The sequence below is a fragment of the Typopeltis vanoorti genome, chromosome 19 (genome assembly GCF_054136105.1).
Source record: "Typopeltis vanoorti isolate ZY-2024b chromosome 19, IOZ_Tvanoo_1.0, whole genome shotgun sequence".
NCBI lineage: Eukaryota > Metazoa > Arthropoda > Arachnida > Uropygi > Thelyphonidae > Typopeltis > Typopeltis vanoorti.
The window spans coordinates 71,751,783-71,764,422 of NC_143567.1; the positions used below are offsets into that span (position 1 = coordinate 71,751,783).

The 12,640-nt window shown below is 33.2% G+C and overlaps 1 protein-coding gene across 1 annotated transcript in view; it reads left to right on the top strand.

Moving 5' to 3' along the window:
• Nucleotides 1–12,640, top strand: part of LOC150096239 (midasin) — a 1,081,806-nt gene that overhangs the window by 333,601 nt on the left and 735,565 nt on the right. The window contains exons 33-34 of the mRNA XM_090409469.1: nt 8,670–8,870; nt 8,991–9,199. Of these exons, the coding sequence (XP_090265595.1) occupies nt 8,670–8,870; nt 8,991–9,199 (410 nt within the window). The remainder of the gene's footprint in view (nt 1–8,669; nt 8,871–8,990; nt 9,200–12,640) is intronic.

Consider the following 12,640-nt stretch of genomic DNA (forward strand, 5'->3'; position numbering starts at 1 on the left):
AGCTGCTATCTTGCAGCTGGAATTAGCTATGAGGTGACAGTAGCGCCACACTGCAATAGCAGTCATTTTGAACATTATTAATGGATCCATCTGTCCACCATGTTTTATCTCATTCCCTTTCACCATTATAAAGAAGGGGAAAAAATGTGTTACCTTACTTTTCAGAAACCTTTCTAACTGTTCTGAAAGCAAAGGTTTAGTTGGATCTGACAGTGAACCTAGTGTTATTTCTCTTAATTGTGTGTATGTTCTGGATGTTTTTTCTGTTTTTTACAAGTTCCTTGAAGTAATATGACTGTCACCTGTACCACTGATATATCTTTCTCAGTGACAAAGGTAAGAGAGAGTGGTTATATTAGCAGGAACAAATTATATAAAACTTATTTAAGACTGTAGATGGATTTTTTGGCACTTATTATGAACATGAGAGTTGAAAATATTAACTTTATTAATGCAATGCCCAGATCTTATAGTGAGGATTTCCTGGTCACATTATTGGAAGCTATTCTCCATGGAGGTCTCTCTTATGATAAGAGGTGCTTAAGGGACAAAGCTGTATAACTGAGAGGAGACCTCCACATAACCTTTAAAGGAATGCAGAAAACTGACCTGGGCTTCTGACCTAATGTCCAATCCTCACCTCCTCGTGGTTCACCCTGTTGGGTATCTACCTGGATACTGAACGAACGAGGATGGGCTGGCAATTTGGGATTTAGCCAACCAAATTGTATTCTTATTGGCTTAAACCAAAATGCAAAATGATGGTAGAACATGACAAACTTTCATGCCGGTTGGGCGCTGCCCGTTTAAGCAGGGGCCCCGTTGTTTTTGACAGGGAACCAGGGTGAACAGCATAAAGTCAGCTACTGGAACAAATATGAAAACACCCCAACTCAACATCACCAGAGTTAAAGATCCAGGTACTATCAACACAATACTATCAGTACTATCGACATAAGAAGCCTGAATAGCAAAGAAATGGAGTTAGCTGAGGAATTAGATAAGTACTAGATCGACATAATACGGGTGACTGAAACAAAAAAGACAAAAACTGGTGAGATCTTTCTGAGCAATAAATACAAAATGTTATATTCAGGAAATGACAATCAACGAAAAGAAGGAGTAGCCATGGTATTCAACACAAAATACAAGGCTAATCTTCTTGAATGGCAGTCAGTCTCAAGTAGAGTGATGTGGGCAAATATCAGGATGGGGAACTGGACAATGAGACTTATTTTTGCCTATGGTCCCACAGAGGGTTCTACTAAGATAGAAGTGGAAGAATTTTTTGAGTCTTTAGAGAAAGCAACTGATACAATGAAAAAAGGAAAAGTTGGTCCTTGTTGGCGATCTAAATAGCAGAGTAGGAAATGATTATGAGACATACAAAAAAATATTTTCGGAAAATTTGGAGAAAACAGCAAAGCTAATAATAATGGCATATACCTGTTGGATTTCTGCTCAGGACATGGACTGATTACTACTAACACCATGTTCCAACATGAAAATGTGCACAAATTCACATGGAGAGAAGAGGTAAGGAATAAGAAAAGTCTCATTGACTATGTTATTGTTGAAAGTGATGTTTTCTCCCTGATGCAGGACACCAGAGTGTATACAGAGGATTTGAAATTGGAAGTGATCACTATTTAGTCTTGAGCAGGATAAAATTGAATTTCATATCGAAAAGAATGACATGTAAGAAAGTTTTAAAGCGAATAAAAGTTGAGCAGCTCTCAGATGTGAACTGTAGACTGAAATACACAAAGATTATTGAAGAAAAAATGAAAGAGTTTGAGAACAGGAACCAAACCTTGGAGATTCAGTGGCAAGACTTGAAGAAAACCCTGATTGATTAAGCCAGAAAGGCAATTAGTGAGATTGTTTGCAAGGATAGAAAAATCAGAACTCCATGGTGGACACAGGAAGTTAAAGAGGCAGTGAAATAAAAGAAGAAAGCATATCAAAAGTTCCTGAAAAATAAATCAGCTTGTGCTCTTAGAGAATACAGAGACAAATGTGAGAAAGCTGAACACTTTGTAAAACAAGCTAAACAAAAGTCATGGCAGGACATAGAAAATAAATATCAAGAAGGTGACAAAATATTCTGGAGGTTGTTGAAGACGCTTAGAAATGGAGGAAAGAGTGCTGTAAAAGGAGTTAGCAATTACCTCGAAAAATTGCTAAATGAAACAAGCTGTGATGACAGAACAGTGGTAAAAAAAACACTCAACAGGCATACAGTCAGGAATACATATCCATACTTGAAGTAGAAAAAGCCATCAAAGGCTTGAAATGTGGAAAGGCAGCAGGACTAGATGATATTCGACCAGAAATGCTGAAGTATGGTGGTGTAAAAGTCTTACAGTGGCTGCACTTCATAGTTCAAAGAGCCTGAACAGAGAGACGAATTCCCAATGATTGGAGTAGAGCTCTAATAGTACCCATATAAAAAATGGGAAATAAAACTGAATGTGAGAATTACAGAGGTATTTCCATGCTAAGTGTTCCTGGCAAGATCTATGCAAGTATACTTGAGAAACAGTTGAGAAGAATTGTGGAAGAAAAGCTTGGTGAAGAACAAGCTGGATTCAGGCCAAATAGAGTCTGTCAGGATCAGATCTTCACTTTACGACAAATAGTCGAGAAAGCATGGGAATATAACAAAGATCTGTATTTAAGTTTTGTCGATTTGGAGAAGGCATATGACAAGGTGCCAAGAGAGAAGCTATGCAATAAGCTACAGTTATATGATGTCAATGGGGCATTATATCAAGCAATACTTAGTCTATATTTGAGTTGTAAGTCAGCAGTTAGAATTGAAGGAAGTACAGGAAGATGGTTTAATGTTAAATCTGGAGTGAGACACAGATGTACGTTATCCCCTCTGTTATTCATTATCTATATGGATCACATTATGAAGGAAAGTGGTATTAAACATGATATCAGAATTGGAGATGTTAATGTCAGCTCTTTGCTTTATGCGGACGATGTTATACTTCTAAATAAATCCGCTACAAGTCTGCAAGATTCCCTGATTAAATTGAATAACTGTTGTAATAGATATGGTATGAAGGTCAGCAATAATAAGACAAAGACAATGAAAATAGGCAGAATCGTTGAAAATGTCAACTGCATTGTGAATGGAGAACCTGTGGAACAAGTAAAACATTTCAGCTACTTAGGCATGATTTTTAGTGAAGATGGTAAATTAAATATAGAAATAGACAACAGAATCAGCAAAGCTGGTATGGTAGGAAGTCAATTGAATAAATTTATATGGAATAAGAGAGAAATTAGTTGGAACACTAAATTAGCTGTATACAAGACAGCGTTCAAACCAGTTTTAACTTATGGATCTGAGAGCTGGGTCAGAAGTAAAACACTTGACCAAAGACTAGAGACCGTAGATATGAGAGTCCTGAGAAAGATTATAGGTGTGAACAGATGGCATCAATGGCAATATCATATTAAAAATGATGATATTAGGAAAGAACCTGACATTGTCGGCATCCAGGAATGCGTTAACAGAGCTAATCTCAGGTGGTATGGTCACTTAAACAGAATGGGCGAGGAAAGATTAGCAAAACAAGTGTTCTCTGCCAGGTTGGCAGGAAAACGACCCAGAGGAAGACCAAGATATAGATGGAATGATACGGCACAAAGTGCCTTAGACGATAGAAATATAAGATCTAATAATGTTGTAGTCTTGACAAGTTACGAACTGATTTTAAGGAAAATTGTAGATAGGAAGTTAGTAATGATGTTAATTTTTAATGTAATACTATCATATCCTGTACACCCCTTTAGGGTACATGGCAGGAATTTGATGATGATGTTGACTTAAATGATGCAGTATCTGGATGTGTCCCTGGAGTTCTGAGTAGATAAAATGGGTGTGAAATTAATGTATAACCTTATGAAGCAAGAGATCCATTAACGAGATGATGATGTGGAAGGAATCATGAGAATAAGCATTAAAGAAATTGTGGAATATATAAAACACAGACCAGAAAAATTATGAGTATTGTATGGAAAACTAAGTTGGAGTATAAAAGGAAATCAGTTACATGCTAAAGGCAACTAAAAAGTTCTGCAAAAGGAAAGAATGAATGGAGAAAAATAACTTTACTGAATACTGATGGGGGTACCGGAGCAGATGCATTTCTTTAAAAAAAAAAATAAAAAAAAAATAAAAAAATATTGTTTGCTTCACTAAGAATCAAAGTGGTGTACTGTGCTACCACTACATTGGATAAAGAGAAAGAGGTGCAAGAGGTAGTAGAGCTGTTCCATAACTTGGATAAGAATTGAGCAATAGCAACAGATGGCAATCTGCACATATGCTAAAGGAATGTTCTACCAAACTGGTTAGGTCTTTGACATGTTTGTATAATTTGCATCTCAGGTTAGGAATGATACCATAGGAATTGAAAAAAATGTTTGATAGTCCCATTGTTTGAGAAATGTTGCAAAAACTGATGTGTCTAATTACAAGCCTATTAGTATCTCAGGAGTGGTTGTGAAGATTCTAGAGAAGTTGGTAAGAAGTCACATACAAAAATGGTTGACTTATGGGCTATATTTTGCAAGAAACAGCATTGGTTTACAAAAGGGAGGCCAGGTTTGAGCAATTTTGCTCATATTTTATAATAATATTACAGTTGAGTTGGATCAAGGGAATGGATATACTACAATGCCATTGGATGCTGAAGCTTGTGTGACAAAAGATAAGTTATATGCAAGTATATGAAGCTGTATGTGTGTAGCTCACATTGATCTTGTCCAGTGTAAATAAAAAAATATAATTATGAAATTATAAAATATAATTATAAAAATATAATATATATAAATATAAAAAAAAATATAAAAATATAATACCATAGGAATTGAAAAAAATGTTTGATAGTCCCATTGTTTGAGAAATGTTGCAAAAACTGATGTGTCTAATTACAAGCCTATTAGTATCTCAGGAGTGGTTGTGAAGATTCTAGAGAAGTTGGTAAGAAGTCACATAGAAAAATGGTTGACTTATGGGCTATATTTTGCAAGAAACAGCATTGGTTTACAAAAGGGAGGCCAGGTTTGAGCAATTTTGCTCATATTTTATAATAATATTATAGGTGAGTTGGATCAAGGGAATGGATATACTACAATGCCATTGGATGCTGAAGCTTGTGTGACAAAAGATAAGTTATATGCAAGTATATGAAGCTGTATGTGTGTAGCTCACATTGATCTTGTCCAGTGTAAATAAAAAAATATAATTATGAACAAAACTGCTGTCTATACCATTTGTTACTGCGCTATCTTGATATTTGCATTAAATATTTCCATTTAAACCAGTATTGTTTTGTGGAAACCATGTATTATAATTCTAGTCTTTAGTGCACATGCAATACACTAAAATATATATATATATATATATATATATATATTTTTTTTTTTTTTGTTAAGCTCAACGATTAAAACAGATGATTTATGGCAACATGACACTTTGAATGTTTAGAGGTAAAAGACATAAATGGTAAGCCTATAGTTTCCATGAAGACATTATAGTACAATCCCCCCCCCCCCCCCACACACACACAGAATAGAGCTTTTAATGGAGATGTGGATATCCATCGATTTTAATATTTGGAATTAAATTTTGTTAAATTATTTTAAGGGTAACATTAAAACATTTTAAATAATCTAATCTTTACTTACTAAGCAAAGGTTTACATATTTGTTTGCATTTTAACAAGTTTAAAATACTCACTTGTCATTAATTTTGATGCAATTTAGTTTTATACTTATAATAGGTATTACCGTTTGGATTTTGTCAAGAAAAAAACTGTGAGAGCTGAAACTAGAATACTCATCCCTTAAATTATCCTCCTAACTTCAGTAACTTTCCAGTTTGTTAAACTGGTATTAATTGCATTATATAATATTGCAGGTCAAAGTAGTACACCCAATTCTCCATTTACATGGTAGATTGGTTCCAGAAAAATCTGTGTAAAAAAGAATACAGTGCATTTGGAAAAATAGAAGAATGGTTCCAGATGTGAAAACCCAATACGAACAATAAGTTATTTTCAAACAAAACATGGAAATCATTAAATAAAACTCTATTTAATATTAATGGAATATTTTTTTATTTTAAGTACTTTTTTAAAGTATATACATATGTATAGTACACCTACAGTTTGTAGATCTCTGCTTGGCGACTTGCCAAGAATAGTCAATTCATGCTGAAGGGGGAGAAAGAAATGAAGGACGTACGAATTGGTCACCAACACACGAAATCACGTGCTTTATAGATAAAATTTCCCAACTGTTATACAAGCAAAATAGTTACCACTTTAAAAACTACAATGAGAATAAAAGAAAAGTTAATTTTCTGACATGTAATAATAAACAACTCATCCCAGAAGACAAATTGATTACCCTATTATCGGAATGGATTCTCCTTTTTGTGACATGCCCAGAAGTGTCGAAGGGTCTCGATCTGTGGGCATACTATATCTTTCTTAAAGAAAATAAGTGTGTCACTAATAAAATGGATTCGAAAAGACCCAAATACACTCGCACATATAGTTATTAAATTTTATTCGCTGTCACTTTTCGTAGTCGCATTATTTTGTACGAGATTGGAATTAAATCACTTTAAACACTTTGGCTGTTCTGTTCATACTTCAATGGCAAAAGTTTTCTTCAGTAAAAGAAACTAAATTAGCATTAATTTTCAATAATTCTGAAAGTTGATTTTTTTTTTTTTAATTGAAATCCTGTTTTGACTAGATAGATCTTTGTATAATTCTTCATATCGCACCATACGTGACTTCAGTTCACGTTTAAACTGTTCGGTTCATTCAGTATTTGGATCATGTGTAAGAAAATGACTTTTCAATTTACTAGCCATTTGAAGCCCTTCTTTAATTAATCTTGCAGTGAGTGGAATCTCTTCATCATCATTTTTTCTTTTTCACACATTTTGGCCAAGTAGCTTTCCAACATTGATTTAAAGTTGATTGTTTCAATTCTGATAACGCCAGTCTTAGCAAGTTTGATGCAATCGAAAATAGAAAATTTCTTCCGCACATCAATAACTGTCAGTAGATTATTCTTATCTAGTTTATCCAAAATGCATTGAAATGTCTTATTATGTAGTAAATTTTGTAGGTAGCGATCACACCCTGATCTAGTGGTTGTATTAGGTGGCAGAAAACAAAATTTCACATTTGGGTGTTCTAAAACAGGATGTTCAGGTGCATTGTCTATAATCAATAAAACTTTTAAAGTTCAGGTCCCCCCCCATCAAATGTTTTTAACTTTTGGAACAAAACATTGAACTAGTCATTAAAAATTTCTTTTGTAACCCAACCTTTTTTGCTTGTATTCCAGTGCACTGGTAATGTGTTAAAATCCACACCTTTCATTGCCTTTCCCGTGGTCTTAGATACGAACTCTATTGCATGAACAAAACTTTCATCAACAAAACACAAGACGTGTAACCATTTCCAATTGTAAACAAGAAATGATTGTTTAGTAAACAGCTTAACACCTTTCAAGTAGCTTTATTTAGGGAGGTCTCTCGTCACAGACCAACTTAACTTCGAGTTAAAATACAATTGCTTTTGTTTTCGAAATCGTGGAAAAAAAGTCATGTAAAAAGAGAATTAGCTGTACAACCAAATTTGTTGAGGTTTGGGGAGTTTCTTAGGGCTGAGGCTGATTCCATAAATCAGTTACTATGTTGTAGTGCCTGCGTGCACGTGCCTTTTTGTAAGTTCCTTTTGAAAATGGCAACGTGACGTTGCCAAAATATCGGAAATATTTATTAAAGTATAATTTAATTTATATTCGGATCTATGTTGTTCAATTCCCTAAGTGAATTAGAAATGCATAACCAACATATAAGCCTGTCTACGAGAAACGCACATAAATTTTATAACATGATTACTGGAAATGCAATGACTGTGTTAAAATTTAAAGATCAATTTATCTCAGTTTTTGTTGGAATGGATGAGCTTACAGCATCAGGAGGAATCGGGATTTTCATTATTTGGAAATTTTACCGCCAACAGAAAAAAATAATCGCTCAACAAAGCCATGCCGTGTGTGTACACGAAACAAACGACAACGCGAAACATGTTATTATTGTCCTATTTGTCAGGAAAAACCACCATTGTGCGTGGAAAATTGTTTTAAAATGTACCATTCTTAATTTGAATAAATTGTTTTTTATTTTTATTGATTTTATTAGTTTTAAATTGATTTACAAATTACGTGTTATACTACAGATTAATTCGCGCTTGGCATAGGAGTTTGGTAATCGACATATGAGTATATTCGTAGTTGGCTTCTGAGGCACATGTATAATATACTATATTTTAGTTGAAATTATTTCCCTTCTACCAAGCCACCAGACGTGCTCTCTGCTTTATTCAGATTCCAAGGGTCCAAATTAAGGTAATTATACTAAGGGTTAACTCGTGTTTGGCATAGGAGGTCAGTAAATCGACATATGAGTATACTCGTAGTTGGCTTGTGAAGCTCATATATGAACTACGAGTATACTCGTAGTTGGCAACGAACGTGTTAAGACACCAGTTGTAGAAGTATTCTATAGAGATGTATTTCTGTGATATCTGTTAAAATTAATGCCACTTTTTTTTTCATAGGTACAGTTGCTCTGACAGGACAAAAAGAACTTCAACAAATTAGAGATACCAGTCTAAAATTTTTGATAAATCAAGTAGAATATGTAATAGGAGAAACTGTAAATCTAAAAAAATCAGGACTTGCTTTTAGTAATTGTCAGTATTTAGACGAATTTTCTGATGAAAACTGCTATGGAATTGGACCATTTTTCATACAATCTGGTAAGCTTCTCCTCTCCAAAACAACCCCACTCCCATTGTGATATTTAATTTTGGGAATGTTATAAACATCTTTCTTTAACTTTTTTTATTTTAATTTATTTTTTTTTTTAATAATTTTAGGACCACAGGATGGTCGAAGTTTGAAGGGTAAATATACATTTATGTCTCCAACTCCAAAACTAAATGCGTTAAAGCTTCTGCGAGCTATGCAACTTTCTAAACCAATACTTCTAGAAGGAAACCCCGGAGTAGGAAAGACTAGTCTTGTTGCTGCACTTGCTAAAACTTCAGGACACCATGTCGTTCGTATTAATTTATCAGAACAAACAGTGAGTATTTTATGGTGATTTTTATAAATGGTAATGCTGTGTGTGCACATGTACACTTAGGTATTTGAACATAAAGCATTATAAAAAAAACTTGTTTCTGTTATGCAGTCAACTCTCACTATAATGAACTTGTGGCGATCAAAGGAATAGATTGTTATTGTGGGTGGTCTACTATAGGGAGTTACCTTGAATATGGAATTTCAGCTATTGGAACTTCAAAGGGAGACTTTTTTTTGGTATTTTTTATAGTGAGTTTGTTCCAATGGAGTGGATTGTTGATGTTTTCCAAAAGAGTAATTTTGAAGTAGTCATAGGGGACACAGCTATTGTATTCTTAAACATTTCTTTGTTACATATTTTAGGAAATATTTTCAGAGTTGTAGGGAATTGTTTTTGGAATTCTTGTTCTCAAAAGTTTTTCTGTTAAGAAATGTTTCAGAACAGTAACATATTAATGAAGTGTGCAAGAAATTAAGTAATTATTTTTGTCGTCCAAATTTTAGTGACATTTGACATCTTCATTCATTGCTTTCTGGTATATATCATAAGGAGTGCACCAGATGTTATGATAATCCAAAACAGTTAATATATTGTGACTAATTTCTGATCAACAAATTTCTTTCCTATTGGTCTTTATTTGTTCTGTCTCAGATTTCATCCAACTCACATTTTGTTTTTACTCCTAACTGCATCAAACCAACTTCTTGATCTCGAGTCCTTTCCACTTTTGTTTAAAACGCCTGTTTGTTCACCTTTCTTTCCAGTTCTGTTTAGATGATATATCAAATTAACTTTGCTATTACATTCATAAATGTTAATAATGTCAAGTCTTTTTTTTTTTTTTCTTTCTTCATTTTTAATATGTTCCTGGCATTGATGCTTGCTTTTATTTGTTAATTGTCTGATTTTCATACTATATTTGTCATTGCCAGTTGCATCAGTTGTTTAATCTAAGGAATCTTAAAAACTGCTATGAGATTCATTTAAGAGGATAATCTTAGACTTAAGAAAAACATGAATGGAAATTTATGGCAGTTTACTGGATGTACACATGAAAGGTATTTCAGAAAATGATACAAAGTTATTTGCATTAAACATCAGGGAAAATTAATATTAAAATTGTACTTTGAATAGCATCACATTCTTATATACTGTTGCAAAATGCTTCAAGTATAAGCTCATGTGGTTTAAATTATTAATTGGAGAAATTAAATTTCATATTGTGGAGCTGAGTCTTGGCTTAACAATAATATTCATGACAAGAGTACTTAATGAGAATTATATTGTTATCAGAAGAGACCAAATAAGGAAAAGATGGGGGCATATTGCTTACCAGAGAAGATTTAAAATATCAGATCATATGGTGCATTGAATTCCTATTCAGGACAGATTTTGAGACTTTATTGTACATAATAAATGTGATGTGTTGTACATTTGAATGTAATATGTGGAGTAATTACTTAGATAAGGAAAAGTAAAATATTATTAATGGAGGATTTTACTGGATACTGACTGGAAGAATGAAAGAGCTGATAATAGTCAACTTATTGAAGAACAGAATTACTAGTTTTGTGTCACATTCCTCTAGTTTACTTGGTCTACTTATAATAAGATATGATCTTATCAACAATCTGCTCGGCTGCTCTGACAGTTTAAAGGAACAAGATTTAGTTGTTACAGTAATTTGCAAAGTTTGGACCATCCCTATGCCTGATAGTAGATGGTGTAAGTTCTCTAGCTTTCCTGTTATTGGAGTAGTTAGCCAAATCTGGAGGAACCCTGATAAGCCACACAAAACAGTTTTGTATGGCCTTGTTTTGTTACAAAACTACAAATTGAAGGTTAACTATTCTGTCTAATTTGAATCTAATGTCTTTGCTTATTAAAATTTATTAAATAAAAGATTTGAATCATAAAAGATTTATTTCCACAAGATAGAAGAAAAGTTTTTAATTACTGCCTTGCTCCTCTTATTATGCATAATAAATTATTGAAACTTAGAGAAATTTGAAGAGGCAGCCTTATTACAAGCTATTCCCAAACTGCCTTCATGAATTGATAACTTCATGAATGCTTTCATGAGGTTATCAAAAGTTATTACAGCAGTATCTATCATTGATGTTGGAGCTGGTGCTGGATGATCTAAAGGTCATGGACTGTAAAAAAATTAAAGATAGAAACTTAAAACTTTTGTGAAAATAAATTTATTAGATGTAAAATTTTTGCCTATCTTAGTACATTAACAATGAAACAGAATATAAAATGCAATAAAATAATTAATTTTAAAAATCCAACTACAGCATAAGAAAGACAGCAGACAGTCAATAAATTCCTAAATAAAATAAAAAATAAATTAATATAATAAGATAATAATCAGGAATTTACATAATAAAAATTTATACAGTAATAATCTTAAAGGAATTTCTAAACATATTGCTCAAGTTCTAAGACCTCTTAATATTGCAGTATCCTTTCATCCTGTCAGGAAGATCTCTGCCTTCCTTTCCTCACCTAAAGACAAACTTTCTCTGCTCAGCTTTCCAGGTGTCTACAACATTTCTTGCTCTTTTGGTTTGTTTTACTTTAGGCAGTCTGACAGATCTGCAGCCATCTGTCATGTGGAACATAAATCATACATTTGTTATCTTGAACCTCAGCTGTCTGGCCTAGCAGAACATACCATCTTGACTAAACATGAGTTTCTTTGGGAGAAAATTCTTACATAAAAGTAGATTCCTTGAAGAGCTGTTGTACAAGGAGAGAGCTGTGAGCTCTTTCTACACCAACTAAACTTAAACTGATCTGATGGCCTTTGGTTATCCCCTTTGTGGAAAATATAATTGTATCAGTCTTATGTAAATTCCTGATTATTATCTTATTATGTTCATTTTTTTATTTTATTTTAATTAGGAATTTACTAACCATCTGCTGTCTTATTTATGCTGTAGTGGCACTTTCTTTTATTGCATTTTATACTGTGTTCCATTGTTTAAATATACTAAAGATGCCTTTGATACTTAGGCAGAAATTTCACATCTAATACATTTACTTTCACGTAAGTTTGAATTTCCATTTAATTTAATTTTTTACAAACATGACAGCTTGCCTACCTATTTTGAAGCAGTGATTGGCTGGTCTTATGGTAGATTCTAAATTATTGTGATATTATATAATTTGGTTTTCATAGAAAATCTAGATATGTTATTTAGTCAAGTAACAGTTTCATGCAAGACCTTTCAGACCTTTTTCAACTCATTTGGAGAAAATCAAATTCAAAGACTTTAGATTCAACTAAATTCAAATGAAAATCCTTTTTCTAGAATCTCTTGAGTTAAAACTGTACAAGATGTGCAGCGGTAGTGAGGAACAGATAGGACTAGCTGTCCCATCATATCATTAATTAGTTTCTTCGCAGGCAAGTTATTTGGCTCTGATAGGCTG